Source organism: Penicillium antarcticum (genome assembly GCF_028974205.1).
Source record: "Penicillium antarcticum strain IBT 31339 chromosome Unknown utg000005l_segment0_segment0, whole genome shotgun sequence".
Taxonomy (NCBI): Eukaryota; Fungi; Ascomycota; class Eurotiomycetes; order Eurotiales; family Aspergillaceae; genus Penicillium; species Penicillium antarcticum.
The window spans coordinates 2,904,060-2,920,782 of record NW_026695303.1 but is presented as its reverse complement, the minus strand read 5'-3'; the positions used below and the strand labels follow the sequence as shown (position 1 = coordinate 2,920,782).

The 16,723-nt window shown below is 48.4% G+C and overlaps 2 protein-coding genes across 2 annotated transcripts; one reads left to right on the top strand and one right to left on the bottom strand.

The window, feature by feature from the left end:
* Positions 1–5: 5 nt before the first annotated feature.
* Positions 6–7,376, top strand: N7508_005755 (uncharacterized protein; the record flags this gene model as incomplete). Its single annotated transcript, XM_058463821.1, has 6 exons — positions 6–371; positions 431–490; positions 538–653; positions 703–937; positions 1,002–6,408; positions 6,460–7,376. The coding sequence occupies 6 exons, from the start codon at positions 6–8 to the stop codon at positions 7,374–7,376; spliced, it is 7,101 nt and encodes a 2,366-aa protein (XP_058320299.1).
* A 3,365-nt stretch (positions 7,377–10,741) lies between these two features.
* N7508_005754 (uncharacterized protein) lies at positions 10,742–12,623 on the bottom strand (the record flags this gene model as incomplete). Its single annotated transcript, XM_058463820.1, has 2 exons — positions 10,742–12,517; positions 12,576–12,623. The coding sequence occupies 2 exons, from the start codon at positions 12,621–12,623 to the stop codon at positions 10,742–10,744; spliced, it is 1,824 nt and encodes a 607-aa protein (XP_058320298.1).
* Between the last annotated feature and the right edge of the window lie 4,100 nt (positions 12,624–16,723).

Genomic DNA, 16,723 nt, shown 5'->3' with positions numbered 1-16,723 from the left:
AGAAGATGGGTCTGACAATCGGAGCCATGGGCGTACTTTGCCTATTAGTGCTCCTGTTCAGTCAGTTGGTGCTTGGTCTGCACTATGATCAAGAATTGGCTGACTACAATCTTAATGAGAACAAGACTGCAAAGCGTGTTCTTGATTACTGGGGCAAATGGCCAAAGCATAAGTACAACCCGTCGCCTTCAAATTGGCGATTTCCCTTCTATACACTCTTCCTCGATCGATTTGCTGACGGCGATCCGGAAAACAATGACATCAATGGAACGGTGTTCGAGACCGATACATTCTCAAACCAGTATCGTTTTGGAGGCGACATGGATGGATTGAAGGAGAATTTAGATTATATACAAGGCATTGGAATCAAGGTAAGCAACGCTTCTATAGGCCTGTAATGAATAAAACTAACAATAGTCTTTGTCTGAAGGGAGTCTATATTGCTGGTACCCCTTTTGTCAACTTTCCTTGGAAGTCGGATAGCTATTCGGTAGGCAATCCTGTTTGCAGGCAGTATGTTCTATTAACCGGAAATAGCCCTTAGACTTCAGTCTGCTGGACAAACACTATGGTACTATCCAACAGTGGAGATCTGCGATCGATGAAATTCACCGACGAGGGATGTATGTAATGGCGGACAGCACCTACGGAACGTATGTATCTTGGATCTCCTCTCAAGAAGAACCGAATTGACATTCTTAGTATGGCGGATTTGCTCGGGTTTGAAGGATTTCTCAACAGCACCGCGCCGTTGAACCCACTTGAATACAGGACAGTTTGGAAAGAAAATCAGCAATATTTCGATTTCTCCCCGAGCAATCAATACAAGGAAGATTGCAAGTATCCCACATTCTATTCCGAGGTGGGAGTGCCCGTTGGAAATGAAACTGAGTTCCTGAATCTACTGAAGGGCTGTTATGATAGTGACTTTGACCAGGTCAGTGTCTTCCAGTGAACGACTGAGCCCTCTCTTCGTCTCTGAATTTTAACAAGATAAACAGTATGGTGCCATGGACTCTGTTAGCCTCGCGCCTGACTGGCAAAAGTCTCTTGCAAAAGCTGCCTTGGTGCAAGATCGGCTTCGAGAATGGGTTCCATCGGTCAGACAAAAGATCGAGCATTTCACTTGCATGCTTATCACTTCCCTCGACATTGATGCGCTCCGCTTTGACAAAGCAGGCCAAATCACAGTGGATGCCTTTGCAATCAGCTCTCTGGCTATTCGGGAATGTGCGTCTCGCCTGGGTAAGGACAACTTCTTCATCGGGGGCGAGTTCACTGCGAGCAACTCCTACGCATCGATCTATCTTGGTCGCGGACGCGAGCCAGAAATGAGACCCAATAATCAAACTGAAGGCATTTCTCTCACCAATGCTTCAGATGATCGATATTTCCTTCGGCGGCCAGAGGGACACGCGGCTGATGCGGCAGTGTTTCACTACGGCATCTATCGTGCTCTTACTAGGTTTCTTGGTATGGATGGCAATTTCACCGCACCAGCAGATACTCGTGTTGACTTCGTCGATGCTTGGAACGATATCTTGATAACTAATGATCTCGTCAACGTCAACACTGGGAAGTTCGATCCTAGGCATATGATGGGAACTGCTAACCAAGATACATTTCGTTGGCCATCCATTCGACAGGGAACGGCAAAGATGTTGTTAGGGCAGTTCATTACATCCCTTCATCTACCTGGCATCCCCCTCCTACTCTGGGGTGAAGAGCAAGATTTCTACATTCTCGACAGTACGAGTCCGCTGGGTATATTCGGTCGGCAGCCGATCACCTCGTCACCTTCCTGGCAGATACAGGGATGCTACGGACTCGGGTCAAGTCAGTACAATGATTTTCCAGTTGAGGCTGCATTGACAGGGTGTCACGACGACAAGGTGGGAACGGACCACCGGGATCCCACACATCCAGTGCGCAACATCATCAAGTCATTCTACTATCTCCGTGAACAACTTCCATCACTTAAGGATGGCTACTATCTCCAGAGTCTCTCCAAGCATACCCGCAATGTCACCCTTCCTGGATCTGGTGGCACTGTAACAGAACTGGGAATATGGAGTGTTCTTCGTGATCAGTACCCCGGCGTGAATGACTTAGACCCGACCAGCAAGACTGCAATTTGGCTCGTCTATCATAACGAAAATACTTCGGTGTCGTACGAATTTGACTGCAACTCACCTACCGACAGCTTCCTTGCCCCTTTTGAAGGAGGAAGCAAAGTGAGGAATTTGCTAGCGCCTTACGATGAGATTACTCTGCAATCCACTCAAATCAGGCTAGAGATTCATGGATCCCAAGATTTCAACGGCTGCCTTGATCGAGCTACTTTGGGTCCTTTCGAATTCCGTGCCTACGTCCCAAAGGCGCAATGGGTTCATCCGCCCGTGGTGATGACCGCATTTGCACCAGGACACGATGCTCGGATTGAATCGAACACTACGGCCGTTGACGAGCAAAGCGTTGACATAGAACTACGGTTCTCAGAGAAACTCGACTGTGACATGGTGACGGAAAGCATTACTATCTCATCAACTACAGAGACTCAGACGATTCCAAAAATCAACACAGAGAGCATCTCCTGCGAGACGGTGAAGCCAGGAGCTCTGAAGCACGTTGGTCAAGTTTCAAGCGCATGGGCCTGGAAGGCAACTTTGGACAATGTCACCCATGGAATACATGTTCTTAACGTCAAAAATGCCTCCACGGCAACAAAGGCCCGGTCTACAAATTCTGTTGATCGGTTGATGTTCCGCATCGGGCGCAAAGACAATCCCATGATATTTCCCATGTCGGCAAACTACACAAACACTGGCCTCACCAAATTCATGGAGAATGATGGCTTCTTGGTACATCACAATGCTGCCGGTGCAGACAAGTGGCGGTATTCAACAAACTGGGAAAGCTCGTGGAGTCCATGGAAATCCTATGATGGGGGTTCAAGCCGAATCAATACTCTACCATGGTCCGGTACAAAGCAACAGCGATGGGATGGTGATCATGTCATTCTTCAGTATTGGAGCAAAGCAGCTGGAAGTGCTCAACATATTCAACGCATGGATTTACGAACAAAAGACACAGCTCCAAGGCGATTCCCTCACCTATTCGCTTTTGGAGATTTCAATCGCTTTGGCAAAGACATCGGCCTCAAAAGCGCTTTCTCACATGATCGCAAGGAGGGCACATGGAAATTCCACTTGTCGGCTGAATGGCCTTCGCGATTCCAAGTCAATGTCTGGGGTCTCAATGCTGACAAGGAGCTTGATCGCACTCTCGTGCTCGGAGACACCCTGAACAGCAGTCGACTAAATCGGCTTCAGCCTGACTCTCTTTCTGTCGCCGATAATATTGTCAACTTCACTGAGTTGCCGCCCGCACCATACATGGCTTACAGAATGGAACTGGACGATGGCAATATGCAATTTGAGCTAGTGCCCTCCGGTTTGCGCCTGCACCAACAGATCATTTATGTATTGTTGTGGTTTCTTCCAGTACTCACTGCGGGACTCAGCGTTTTGATTTACATGGGTGCATTTTACAACATCAGTTTCAACCGCACAGGTGCCAGCCTGCCATTTCACATATTACCTGCGTTCCTCCGCCCACGTCAAGGATTTGAGCAATTGAGCGGCGAAGAAACCAAAGGAGCATTGATGACAGAAATAACTGTGGCATCTACCACAGGAATGTTCCCATTGGCTGCTTCAGTCTCTTCCAAGAAGAAACGAACAGTCTTGCTGGCAACTTTGGAATACGACATCGAGGATTGGGAGATCAAGATCAAGATTGGTGGACTTGGCGTGATGGCCCAGCTCATGGGGAAGAATCTTCCGCACCACGACATCATTTGGGTGGTTCCATGCGTCGGGGGAGTCGACTATCCAATCGACACATTAGCCGAGCCTATGTCCGTCACCATCGTCGACAGCGTCTACGAAGTCCAGGTTCAATATCACAAGCTGCGAAACATTACGTATGTCCTTCTAGATGCCCCCATTTTCCGTCAGCAAACGAAATCAGAGCCATATCCCCCTCGAATGGACGACCTTCATAGCGCGATCTATTATAGTGCTTGGAACAGCTGCATCGCTGAGACGGTCAAGCGCTTCTCTCACTGCATCGATATCTATCACATAAACGACTACCATGGTGCAGTTGCACCGCTCTACCTCCTTCCAAATACTATTCCGTGTTGTTTGTCACTACACAACGCTGAGTTCCAGGGTTTATGGCCACTCCGAGATCAGAAAGAGCTGGATGAAATCAGCCAGGTTTTCAACCTCGATATTGCTATGATCCGCAAATATGTGCAATTTGGCGAGGTCTTTAACCTACTTCATGCGGGAGCTAGTTACCTTCGAGTGCACCAGCGTGGATTTGGTGCAGTGGGAGTTTCAAACAAATACGGCGATCGCTCCTATGCACGATATCCTATCTTTTGGGGTCTCAAGGAGATTGGCAAGCTTCCTAACCCAGATCCTTCCGACACAGAGCCATGGGATCCTGAGACAGAGGCTAACCAGGTCATTAAGGTTGACCAGGCGTATGAAAAGTCTCGTGGTGATGATCGTTCCAAGGCGCAAAAATGGGCTGGACTAAAAGTCGACCCGACCGCTGAATTATTTGTGTTCGTCGGGCGGTGGTCAGTTCAGAAAGGTGTTGATCTGATCGCCGATGTCTTCCCAGCAATCTTGGACAAGCATTCAAATGTACAGCTGATTTGTATCGGCCCTGTCATTGACATGTACGGCAAATTCGCCGCGCTCAAGCTGGAAGAGATGATGAATCTCTACCCCGGCCGAGTATGCTCGAAGCCCGAGTTCACTGCCTTACCTCCCTTCATCTTTACGGGAGCTGAATTTGCTCTTATACCATCGCGAGACGAGCCATTTGGTCTTGTGGCGGTGGAGTTTGGCCGAAAGGGAGCACTAGGTGTTGGAGCTTTGGTCGGTGGTCTTGGTCAAATGCCCGGCTGGTGGTTCCCCGTTGAGTCCATGACAGTGAAACATCTCCAGAAACAATTCAAATTGGCAATCGAAAGCGCTATCGGATCAAAGCTGAAAGACCGCGCGATGATGCGAGCGAGCTCAGCTAAACAGCGCTTCCCAGTGGCTCGGTGGGTCGAAGATCTCGATCATCTGCAAGCGCAATCGATTCGTATGCATGAGCAGGAAAATGACACTTCACGAAAGAAGCGATCGAGTACTCACTACTCGCGCAGCTTCAGTCAAATATCATTCTTTTCGACGCAAACTGCAAGTCCGAACCTTGATGAGATGAATCCAATGCCCAGGACTCCAGCACAGATTTCTGGTGAAGGTCTCCAGCGAACGCTCTCATTGGGCGTCCGGGCTGGCCCGGGTCATCAAATTAGACGAACTGTCTTACATGAAGGTACTGCATTGACTCCGAGACTGGAAGAAATTGCGGATCCCGATGAACAGCCTATCTCACCGGAAGCAGCCGAGGCAATCATAAGGCAAGGGCAGAATAGCCCTTCGTCGTCTGTTACCGACACTGACGACAGGCGACGAGGCCGATCTCTTTCAGTGACAACTTTGTCACAGCCTTCGGCGGTAGCAGGTCTGGGAATTCATGACGCTCATTCGACCAGGGGCAGGCTGAGGTCCTCTTCGGTCCTGAGCGTGGACCAGATCAAGGGAACTCGTCAAAGTTTCTCCTTGGAGACTGCAGACCCCACGTTCAAAGACGAAAATGGCAAATATGCGCGGTATTTTCAGGGCATGTTGCAGCGCTTGACTGGCAAGAACTCGGAAACTGAACTTTGCATTGAGGATTTTATCGTAAACAGTGAAAAAGAATGGTCTGATAGCGTGCGTGAAGTCAAGCTGGGTCGTATATCCAGTCACAGTCCTTCGCCCCATCTGGGATCTCGAAGATCACCATCTCTCAATGATCAAGACGATGATATCGATGACGATGCATCCAACTGGGAGGAATTGTCAATGCAAGAACTCTTGCGACCTGCAGCTTTCAAGCGACCGCCCTTGATCCAACGCTGGTTGTTGACGCGCGTGTTTGACTGGCCAGTCTACTCCATCATTCTCGCCTTGGGTCAGATTATGGCCGCCAACTCATCTCAGATTACACTACTTACCTCGCCATCAGGCTCAAGCCCCATCACTCTCTATCTTCTGGGAAGTGTTTATATTGTCACAACCTGTTGTTGGTGGCTCGCATTCCGGCGCATCCCATCATTTTATCTACTTTCTCTACCTTTTGTGTTTTACAGTCTGGCATTTTTGACTATTGGTATTGCAGCATTTGTTCCCAAGGGCAATGGCCAAGATTGGACATATCACATTGCCACTGCTTTCTACATCATTGGCTCTTCCAGTGGATATATGTTCTTTTCGCTCAATTTTGGAGATGATTGTACGTGGTCTTTCCACACCCTTTATCATTTCTTCGCTAACCCTCTTGCAGGTGGTTCAAAGATTGAATCTTGGGTGTACCGCGCCTGCATCATTCAAGGCACTCAGAATCTCTACATCGCTGCACTCTTCTTCTGGGGCGCTGATATCGCCTCAGGAAATGGCAGAGGGGTTCTTGAGAATGCGGGCGCTGTCGCAGCAATCACGATGCCGATAGCTGCTCTTTTATTCGGCATTTCAGTGGTCCTATTCGCCGGGCTACCCAGCTACTACCGTCAGACCCCTGGCAAGATCCCAGCTTTCTACAAGAGCATCCTCCGACGCAAGGTCATCATCTGGTTCTCAGTATCAGTGGTACTACAGAACTACTTTCTCAGCATGCCCTACCAACGAAATTGGAATTATCTCTGGGCATCTAAGTACGTGCCACGTTGGGCGATATTCTTGCTTGCCGTGGCATTCTTCCTCGGAGTCTGGTATGTGCTCCTGGCGATATTGGCTTGGCGATCCAAAAGTCATTCTTGGATCATGGCCATCTTCGCTATCGGACTCGGCGCCCCACGGTGGGCACAGATGCTCTGGAGCACATCTGGTATCGGCTGGTGGGTGCCGTGGATGCTGGGCGGTCCAACTGGATACGCGATCGGTGCCCGAGCAGTCTGGCTATGGCTAGGAGTCTTGGATTCCATTCAAGGAGTAGGATTCGGTATGATTCTATTGCAGACACTCACGCGAATCCATATTGCGGCATCGTTGTGCGCTGCGCAGTTGATCGGTACAGTGACAACTTTGGTTGCTCGGTCTACTGCTCCGGATCGTGATGGACCTGGAGATGTGTTCCCCGACTTTTCGGCGGGCATTATTGAGGGTATCTCGAAGCCCTGGTTTTGGATTGCCTTGATTTGTCAGTTGGCGATCCCTGTTGGTTTCTTTATGTTCTTCCGCAATGAGCAGTTGAACAAACCTTGAGTTGACGATGGACGAAGGAAAAGGGTTTCATTTTGCTTTTGCTTTTGCTTTATAGAGGTTTTATGTTTTCTGATTGAATATTTAAATTTTATATTCAATTTTCAGCATTATATCAATCGTGTTTAGTGCCCAACGTTTTACTCATAGGCTGAGTAGTTCTCGATGGGAACTTTTTTTTCGCTTTGTGTTCCCGTTCCAATCAATCTCAAATTGGGAAGACATTTCAGTCGATAATTCTATAGTCGCTATCTTATCCTCCGTCAGGTAAATGTCATGATATTTGGAACGGAACTCGCCTATCAGCAATGCAATCCGACGATGCGGCAGAATCATCGCTGAGTCGCGAAACAGATGGTTCAATACTTCCATATCAAAGGCTCTCGACGATATCGCCTCCTCAATTATACGGCGGTATTTGTCTTCATCTGGCTGAATGAGTATCAGATGTGATCCGAATATCCGATCCTTGATTTTAGCATCCTTGTCTTTGAGCTGTGGGCACGAGGAACCGCTAAAGGGGCAAGAGGTGAGAGGAATTAGAAGTCCATGTTGTCTAGCACCATGGAATCCGAGTCGAACACCAGTACGCGCGTGTACTCGGTCAGAGCAAACGCATGGAACTTGGTATGCATAGTACCTTGGCTAGCTCGTTTGTGTTCTTTGATACCTACCGCATTACACAGTTAGTCAAAATAAGTCGCATATTGAACAGACGCAAGCCTAGGCTCCTCTTGTTCGGTTGTCCAGTGAGGGTCCAGACCGCCGAATGCTTCTGTCTTTGTATTGCCTATGGTAGTGTCTGGACGAACCACCCGGGCCACGGGGCACTGGGTTTTCAGCAGGTTAAAACTCAGTAGCAGCATACATGACGCTATTGCGCATGTCGCAATCATTGACCGTTTGGCGAAGAGAGGACCATTGCAAGCCTAGCAGATAATTATGTACCGCCCGATGTCTGTCAGGGACCTGAAGAAAGTACTTAAGAGACAGCCCCTGGGTTGTTAAACCTAGCAAAAGAGTACCTTGGAAAGATTTAATATTAAGGGTTGCTATATTCGTTGAAACCACCGCACATTCACCGTAGTCTGCGCCACGTGCCAAGCATTTTCGGCGCAAGCGGGATCCAGTCAAGATATCCATTTCCGACCGAACCGATTTAATATATTCTATCATTCAATGGGAGGCCAATATTATGTAACAAGTTGCACTCCTTGTGTCAGGCTTTTAATGATCAAACTCTATCATGCTCATCGCACCATGTTGTGTTCTGACTAGAACTAAAGGGCTCCATTGACATCCACGCGAGGGAAATTTGAATTCTTAGAGTGAGACATAGTCCTAGTGGGAATCTATTATGTGTCTGGTGTAAAATAAGGACGATACGATAGCAACCTAAATGCAATAACTCAGTCCTTACGCCGGAAAATAAGAGCAGAGCGCCTTAGCCATGGCTTGGTGCCTCCATACGTACGACGGAGAATGATAACTGTGTACAGTGCACTTTACACCAAACGCTTGGAGTGAAGCTTCTAGTTCTGTCTCTTTTTTTCTCCCGTTTCTTGGGGCTTTCGAGTTGGTTATGGTGATAACGTAAAGGTGGGTGTGGTAAAAGGACTTGTGACCCCTGTTTTTATATATATACCGTGCATCTCCCTGGGCTTCCAAGTCCATCACGACTGTAACTCTAAATTCCATTTTTTTCTGATAATTATATACATTGTATCAAGATTATCTACCAACGATATGGAACACATGGAATTATCAGCTAAATACAGTCATTATAAACTTTATTTGTTTAGCAGATGTAGCCGCAATGTATTTAAATAATGGTATATGACTACATTTAATGGCGAACCTAATACATACGACCACAGGGTGTGGAGAACAGGGCTTCCCGTCCGCTCAGCCGTACTTAAGCCACACGCCGGTAAGTTAGTAGTTAGGTGGGTGACCACTAGCGAATCCTTACTGTTGTATGTTTTTTTTGGATTTCCTTTTTTTATTATACGGGACATGATTATGGCTAGTGTCCATTGAGGCCACCGAAGCTAGAACTGCTTCCAACTATGACTGCGTTTTTGTCGATGACTATCTCGCTCCAGACATGTACACTTGTGCGCGGTACTCTTCCTTCTGATTGTACGAAACGGATTACATCTATAGCGACCTAGTTTCTAACAACAGCATTATGTTCAACAAGCTCGTAACTTAGAATACCTAGCTTTTAGAAGACTGTTTGTTAGTTATTTTTTCGCGATTTATTTAACAGATATTGATACGTAGGTTTTATTATTCTACCTCACCGTGGGGTGAAATCACACGGCGTATATCGTCCAACTAGTCATGTTACTCGGCAAAATCGTATTCAACTTCGCTGATTCAAGCAATAGCTTGGGGTCTTGACCTTGACAGCCATATAGCACTTGGTGCAAAGGAGCAGAGGATACAGATAACGATATAAAGCGGGAAGAAAAGTAATCTTGGGCGCTAGGAAGGGGAAGTCATAGCGAGCTAATAAGACAGACTGCTAGTGAAATCATTCGGAGATCTTGAACTAATGAACTATGACTAACTACTTGAGACCGGCTTTGGTACCAACCCTACGTATATATGTAACTAGCTCCTATAATTTGCAATTCCCTGGCTAAATCCAGATATCTAAACCCCTTCCCGAACAATTATATCCCGCATATTCAGATAGAAGCATAAAAGATCCAAAAAAAAAACATACAACAGTAAGGATTCGCTAGTGGTCACCCACCTAACTACTAACTTACCGGCGTGTGGCTTAAGTACGGCTGAGCGGACGGGAAGCCCTGTTCTCCACACCCTGTGGTCGTATGTACTAGTTCAACCATTGAGTATAACTATATACCCCTCTAGATTTTACATCCAATTAACTGTACTGTAGACAATGATTTGTAGTATTAACCTGGATATTTTCATAAGAAAGCCTCGAAGTTAGTGTGCCGTCTCATTATTCTGTTCGCCTTACTTAGGCATCTTTATCGGGGCTTCTGGCCCATTTCCGAGGACAGCGAGGCAAGATTCTGTAAAGCATACAAAGGTTTTGGCACGAACGGACTGATGGCCTCTATATACAAAGGCTTGATTATGCTACGACAACTACAAAATAAACAAATCAAAGGACGTATATCGTAGTATTATATGAGAACTATGTTCAGGCCGATTGAAGCCACTGAAATAGAAGATAAAATATAGTAAGACTGGGATATCTGACAAGAAGGGAAACAAAATATGAACGTCAACAGTGGTTGACAACAACGTCGTGAGACCCACTTCTAGCAAAACAATGCAGCGAACAAAACGCTAGAACATAGACAAACCAAAGTCTATTCTAACATTTAGAACTGCATAGCAGCAGCGAAGAGGGCACCGAAGACAACGGCGAGGCCGGAAACGGTGGTGCGGCCAGCAGCGTTGAAGGGAACGGTGCTGGAGGAGGGGGTAGCGACAGCCCCGGTGGCGGAGGAGCCGGCACCAGCGCCGTTACCGTTGCCGTTGCCGTTACCAGCAGCGGGGGAGGTGTGGGCGACCATTGCGGTGGAGGAAGACTTGGAGGCGCTCATGGACTTGGACATCATCATGGACTTGGAGGAGCAGGCGGCGTTGCAGACCTTGACGGTGCTGGTGACGATGTGGGTGGACCAGGACATGGCGGGAGCGGTGGGGTGAGGGACACCGGAGGAGACGGGGGACCAGCCGGAGGGACCAGCGGGGGCGGGACCGGAAGGAGCACCGCCGGAGGGACCAGCAGGGGCGGAAGGAGCGGGCATGCCGGGGATCACGGTGCTGGAGATCTCCTCGGAGGTGATGGTGTCACAGGGGGTGGTGGAGGCACCGGAGGGAGAGACACCAGAAGGACCAGCGGGACCAGTGACGGAAGGAGCAGCACCGGAAGAGGGAGCGGAGCCGGAGGGAACGGGCATACCAGGGATCACAGTGCTGGAGATCTCCTCGGAGGTGATGGTGTCACAGGGAGTAGTGGAGGCACCGGTAGGGCCAACGGCGGAGGGAGTCTCAGAGGCGCCGGGAATGACAGTGCTGCCGATGTGCTCGGAGGTGATGGTGTCACAGGGAGTAGTGGAGGCACCGGTAGGGCCAACGGCGGAGGGAGTCTCAGAGGCGCCGGGAATGACAGTGCTGCCGATGTGCTCGGAGGTGATGGTGTCACAGGGGGTGGAGGAGGCAGCAGCGGGAGTAGTGGTAGAGGCAGAGCCCTGGTTGCACTCGGCCTCACCGAGGACAGCAAGGCAAAGGTCGACGGGGATGTTGATGAGACCACCGTTGGAGCCGGAGGTCTGCTGGCACTCAGCCTCACCGAGGACGGCAGCGCAGACGTTGACGGGGACGTTGATCAGACCACCACCGTTGGAGCCGCTGCCAGTGGCACCGGCGACCTGGTCACACTTGGCCTTGCCAAGAGCAGCAACACAGGCATTGACGGGGACGTTGATGAGACCACCGGAGGGGGCGGTCTTCTGCTTGCACTCGGCCTCGCCGAGGACGGCGGCACAGAGACCAACGGGGATGTTGATCAGGCTGCCGGAACCACTGCCGCTGCCGGAGGAGCCACCAGCGATCTGGTCACACTTGGCCTTGCCAAGAGCAGCAACGCAAGCGTTAACGGGTACGTCGATGAGACCACCGGAGGAGGCGGTCTTCTGCTCGCACTCAGCCTCGCCGAGGACAGCGGCGCAGAGGTTGACGGGAACGCTGATCAGGCTGCCGGAGCCGGAGGAGCCGGTGGAAGAGGCACCAGCGCCAGAAGTGGTGGCGGAACCGGTCTGCTGGTTGCAGTCAGCCTCACCGAGGACAGCAAGGCAGAGGTTGACGGGGATGTTGATGAGGCCACCGTTGGTGTCGGCCTTCTGGTTGCAGTGAGTCTCGCCGAGGACAGCAAGGCAGACGTTGATGGGGACGTTGATCAAAGAACCCTCATCGGAGCTGGCGGTAGAGGCCTGGTCACACTTGGCCTTACCAAGAGCACCAACACAGGCGTTGACGGGGACGTTGATAAGACCGCCGTTGGAGCTCTGCTGCTTGCACTCAGCCTCGCCGAGGATACCAGTACAGAGACCAACGGGGACGCTGATCAAGCTCTCAGTGGCTTGAACACCCTATAGTTCATGATATATTAGCTCCACATTCATGAAACATGTCAGGGTCTCTGCTTACAGAGGAGGCCGCGAGGGCGACGAGGGAAGTGATAAGGGACTGCTTCATCGTGTATAAAAAAACGTAGATATCCGAGGATTCTTAAAAGAGCGTAACAAAAGTATCAAAGAATGGACGCTGCGAACAGCAAAAAGAGAGACAAGTGAATAAATCACAACAGATTGAAACAGATACTATGCACGAAGAGAAAAGAGAAGAAGAGGAAGCGGACGATGATCGCCTTATAGGTGCCGGACCAACACAACAGCCCGTCCAGTCGTCCAGTCGTCCACTTTGAAAAGGGGATAACGTCGATCAGATCCCAAAAGGGTCTGCCAAGTTGACAAGCCAAGTAGCATTGAGTCGCTTCAAAGCGACCAAACCGGTCCAATTTCCCTATTCGCAAGGATTCTCATTGGATGATTCCCCCTTCGGATGGATCACAAGTCCAGCTTCTTTGAAATGCAGATAATAATTAAACCCAGCAAGCAAGCGCAGGCATTAAACTCCACATCCTGAGCCGCTAGTTCCAGTGGCGTAATTGTGATTGCTTAAGGGCGTCGTTTAGTTCGACTAGTTCCCCCACACCGCCCCTCCCGGATCGTGATGATTTTTGCGCGGGCTCAGGGGCCGCCCTGTATCCCGTACAGTATACGATTATTATGGACTTTTGAGCGTATATTATCGGATCTGACTCTTACCATTTAAACATTCAATGCTCTACCCTTTTGTACCCCTTAGTTTGAACTCTTCTTAGACGCGGATTCAGTTCCGACGTGTACTCCGTACTCCATCCAACATAAGCATTCATGCATATGATCCCTTTGATATGTCATTACAAATCCGAATCCGATGGATATGTCTCCAGTTTTCGCAGTCCCTGCACTGCGGACGGGATAGACCGGCTCATTTCATATTGTCAGTGCCTTCACAGGTCTTCCCAAACCCCTGCGTCTACCTCGTTCTGCATTGCTATCTAGACCGACCCCTGGTCAGGCACGTTGCGCCTCATCTCAGCTCCAAGTGCGAACCATTTGTTTCCGCCTACTCATGCAGGAACATGCAGGTACCAGGGGACGCTAGTGCAAAAATCCGACGCATTGCCGCAGCTCCGAGAATCGACGTATCATTGTGCAGGCACCAAAATTAAGGAACCACATTCTAGGCTCGGCCATATGTAGCTCGCAGGGAGTCCGTCATGTCCCTCAACCCCAACCTGTTTGTGCGCCACGACCCTTGAATTGCAGACCCCACCGCCCCTTTTTGTTCCTGTTTTGGCCCACACTGTCCGCTAGGTGGACGTATCTCGATAAGCGAGATCTAGTAAACAATGTAGGGACTACGGAGCACCCCCTCGATTCATTGCGACAGTGACAAGTCTGATATGCAGTTTTGGTTCTTGCATTTTCTACTGGTACTTTTTGTTTCTCTTTTGCCAACTTTTTTCAAGCACCCGGGGCCGAGGTCCACAACGCCACACCCTTGTGAACATGTCATTTCCGGGGCCTGTGCCTGTGTATGTACATACTGTATTGGTATGCAACCGAGGCATTATTTCTCCCTGCTAAATATCCTATTATTGAAAGTCTCAGCATGGAAGGGAATGTCTTTGTATACTTACGGGCTGTAGAATCTAGCCTTTCAATAGATCATTGATCTAGTCGTGCCTGTCGATCCGGAAGCTGTCACCGTACTTAATCAGATACAGTATCGTTCAATAGTTGAAGTTTAATACAATTGATCGCGATCGTCTGAGTCCCATTCAATAATCTTCACTAAATAATCATTGCGGAGGCCACTAGCTCAGAATATGGAGTAAGCGCGGACGAAGTCTATCCGCAATCCAAGGAGTCGTTTGTTTCCTTTTCTCGTGACTCTGACCGGTAGTATCTATTTTTATCATCCATGCAAGGGTGAGCTGCAACCCTACCATAGAGTTTGTTCCATTCTTGGTTGAGTCAACTAATTTGATTCATCACGTTCGGCGAATGTCCCGAATACGAACCAATGCAGCCCGGGTCAATTCTTCAGCCGAGTCTTTTCAATGGACGACAAATTCTCCTTTTGAGAATAAAACTAAGTGCCGAGGGTCATGTAAAACCGAGCTAGCTTACGCCGGAATTTTGAACTAACTCTATTTTTCCCATTATTGAGTGGCAGAAGCGGTGGTCAAAAGAGATGTGGTTCTGGATCCGACGCCGTTCTTACAGTAGCAGATTTCCAAGACGAAATAGTTGCTTATCCTCAGAACAGCCAGCAGATTACTAGTGTTTGCTAGTGCCCTAGGCCTTGAATAAGTTCATAATTTCCCTTGTCTGCTTTGGGATGTTGAACCCGTTCCAAGTTCAGCAGCGGGCTCTTTGACTGTTCTTCACGATCTTTCAATCTTTCTTGGCGGGAAGGTTAGCAAAAGTTGTAACCAGGTGAGATTCCGACATCAGATCCACTTGAATTGATGTCCTGCGAACTGTTCACTGATGACCTTGAACCATACCATGCCGGAGATGAGAAGCTATGGCAGCCTGATAGTACACATGAGGAAAGCGCAAATATCATTCTTACCTTACTCTAACCCCGCCTTTTTTGGCTTATTTTTTGCCTCTTTTCATTACCTTGAAATTTCATTATTCACAAGCAGGGTAGGTTCTATAAACAAAATAGGTCAAAGAAGGGTTTATATTATGACAAAAGAGCAATAGTTGCGGATAATTAGGCGGCGATACCTTGACATAAGAAAATGGCTTTTGAGCTGATGGCACTCTGCCGTGAGAAGCTGTAGATGATGGTGGGGTTGAATAGCGCTAAAGAAAATAGATGAAATTTCGGTTCTTGAGTGGCGATGGGAACTCGAGCGCCCAAGTGTCGTTGCTGGTGAACGAACGGCAGGAGAATTTCAACCATGCCCACGGCTTCATGTTACTCTTCCATTGTCTGTTCCGCCCTCTAAGCCCAGGGGTTGCAGGTCGTAAAAACATCACATCATGTTCAGATCTATCCAGGGTGGCCACGAGGAAGTCGTATGCGAATTGTGGAGTGGCCTTGAATAGGCTATGATCCGATCACAGGCATGCACCTTTCTTGCGTTTGCTCTTCTCCCTTGCGCAATTCCTTGAAATTTCTCAAAATTAAGCTCACGGCGAGATAGGAGTCCTCTTTCAGTTGCGGGGGGTGGAGTTGTGAATCTCTATGATGGCGGGCGGCTGAACTCATATAAAAAACATAAAATAGTTAGCCAAAGTCAGAGTCAATCAGACGAAATCGAATATGGTGTATGCAGAGACAGAAGGATGAAGCATACTTAACGAGCTACACCTTTTAACAAAAGTACCTCTGATTGACCGCACATTTTGCGCCAATACAAACGTAGATTTAGCACTTGGGGGTGGGGGGTGTCCTTTTAGCATGCTCCTTACTTTATATGTCCCAACGTAATATTGAAGGCCCCCTATATTGATTGAAAAGAAGATGTTGTGGCCTATTAATAGTGTTATGAATGTCTATGCTGGATATATATACTTCCCGATGGTATATGTCGAACTTGGATGTCTACTGGATTGGGAAGCATTTATGTCAAGGCCGACGAGGTTGTTTAAGCCTGGTCTTTTACTCATTGAGTGAAAGACCCTATATAAATGATAACTTTTTCTCCTGATCTATACTTGACATGGTAGGTCTAATGCTGATCACCAGATTCATGCCTGATGCGTCATGAATCTCAAGCAGTATAATTTTCATTCTTCGGGTCGGGATCTGTGGTCGGCAGTAATGGCAATTCCAATAAAACCATCAGATCGGCTGGACTTTCGCTCCAGGCACACTGACTATTATCGATATGGGCTTTGCATTTGTCCGCCTTCCTCCTTTTCAAGACACTTGTGTCTGATACTTCATCTGTTTGCCAGTTGTTTTGCAGTTGTTTGCCAAGGCCTGCTTAGGTGGCTTCCTCATAAAGAATTCATCATCCTCCAAGATCCCTTTTATTCTCTCTCGCTCCATCAATTTTTGCTCCCTAGTCTTTTCTTCCCTAGTACGCAACTTTTGAACACAATCTAGATCTGTGAGGTGACACTCCCCGTGATGATTTGGAGAAATCTTTTGATGGTCTCAAAGTATATTTCAAGGAGATCAAATCCACAGCTACCACTATTAGACAGATCCTGTAAAACCAC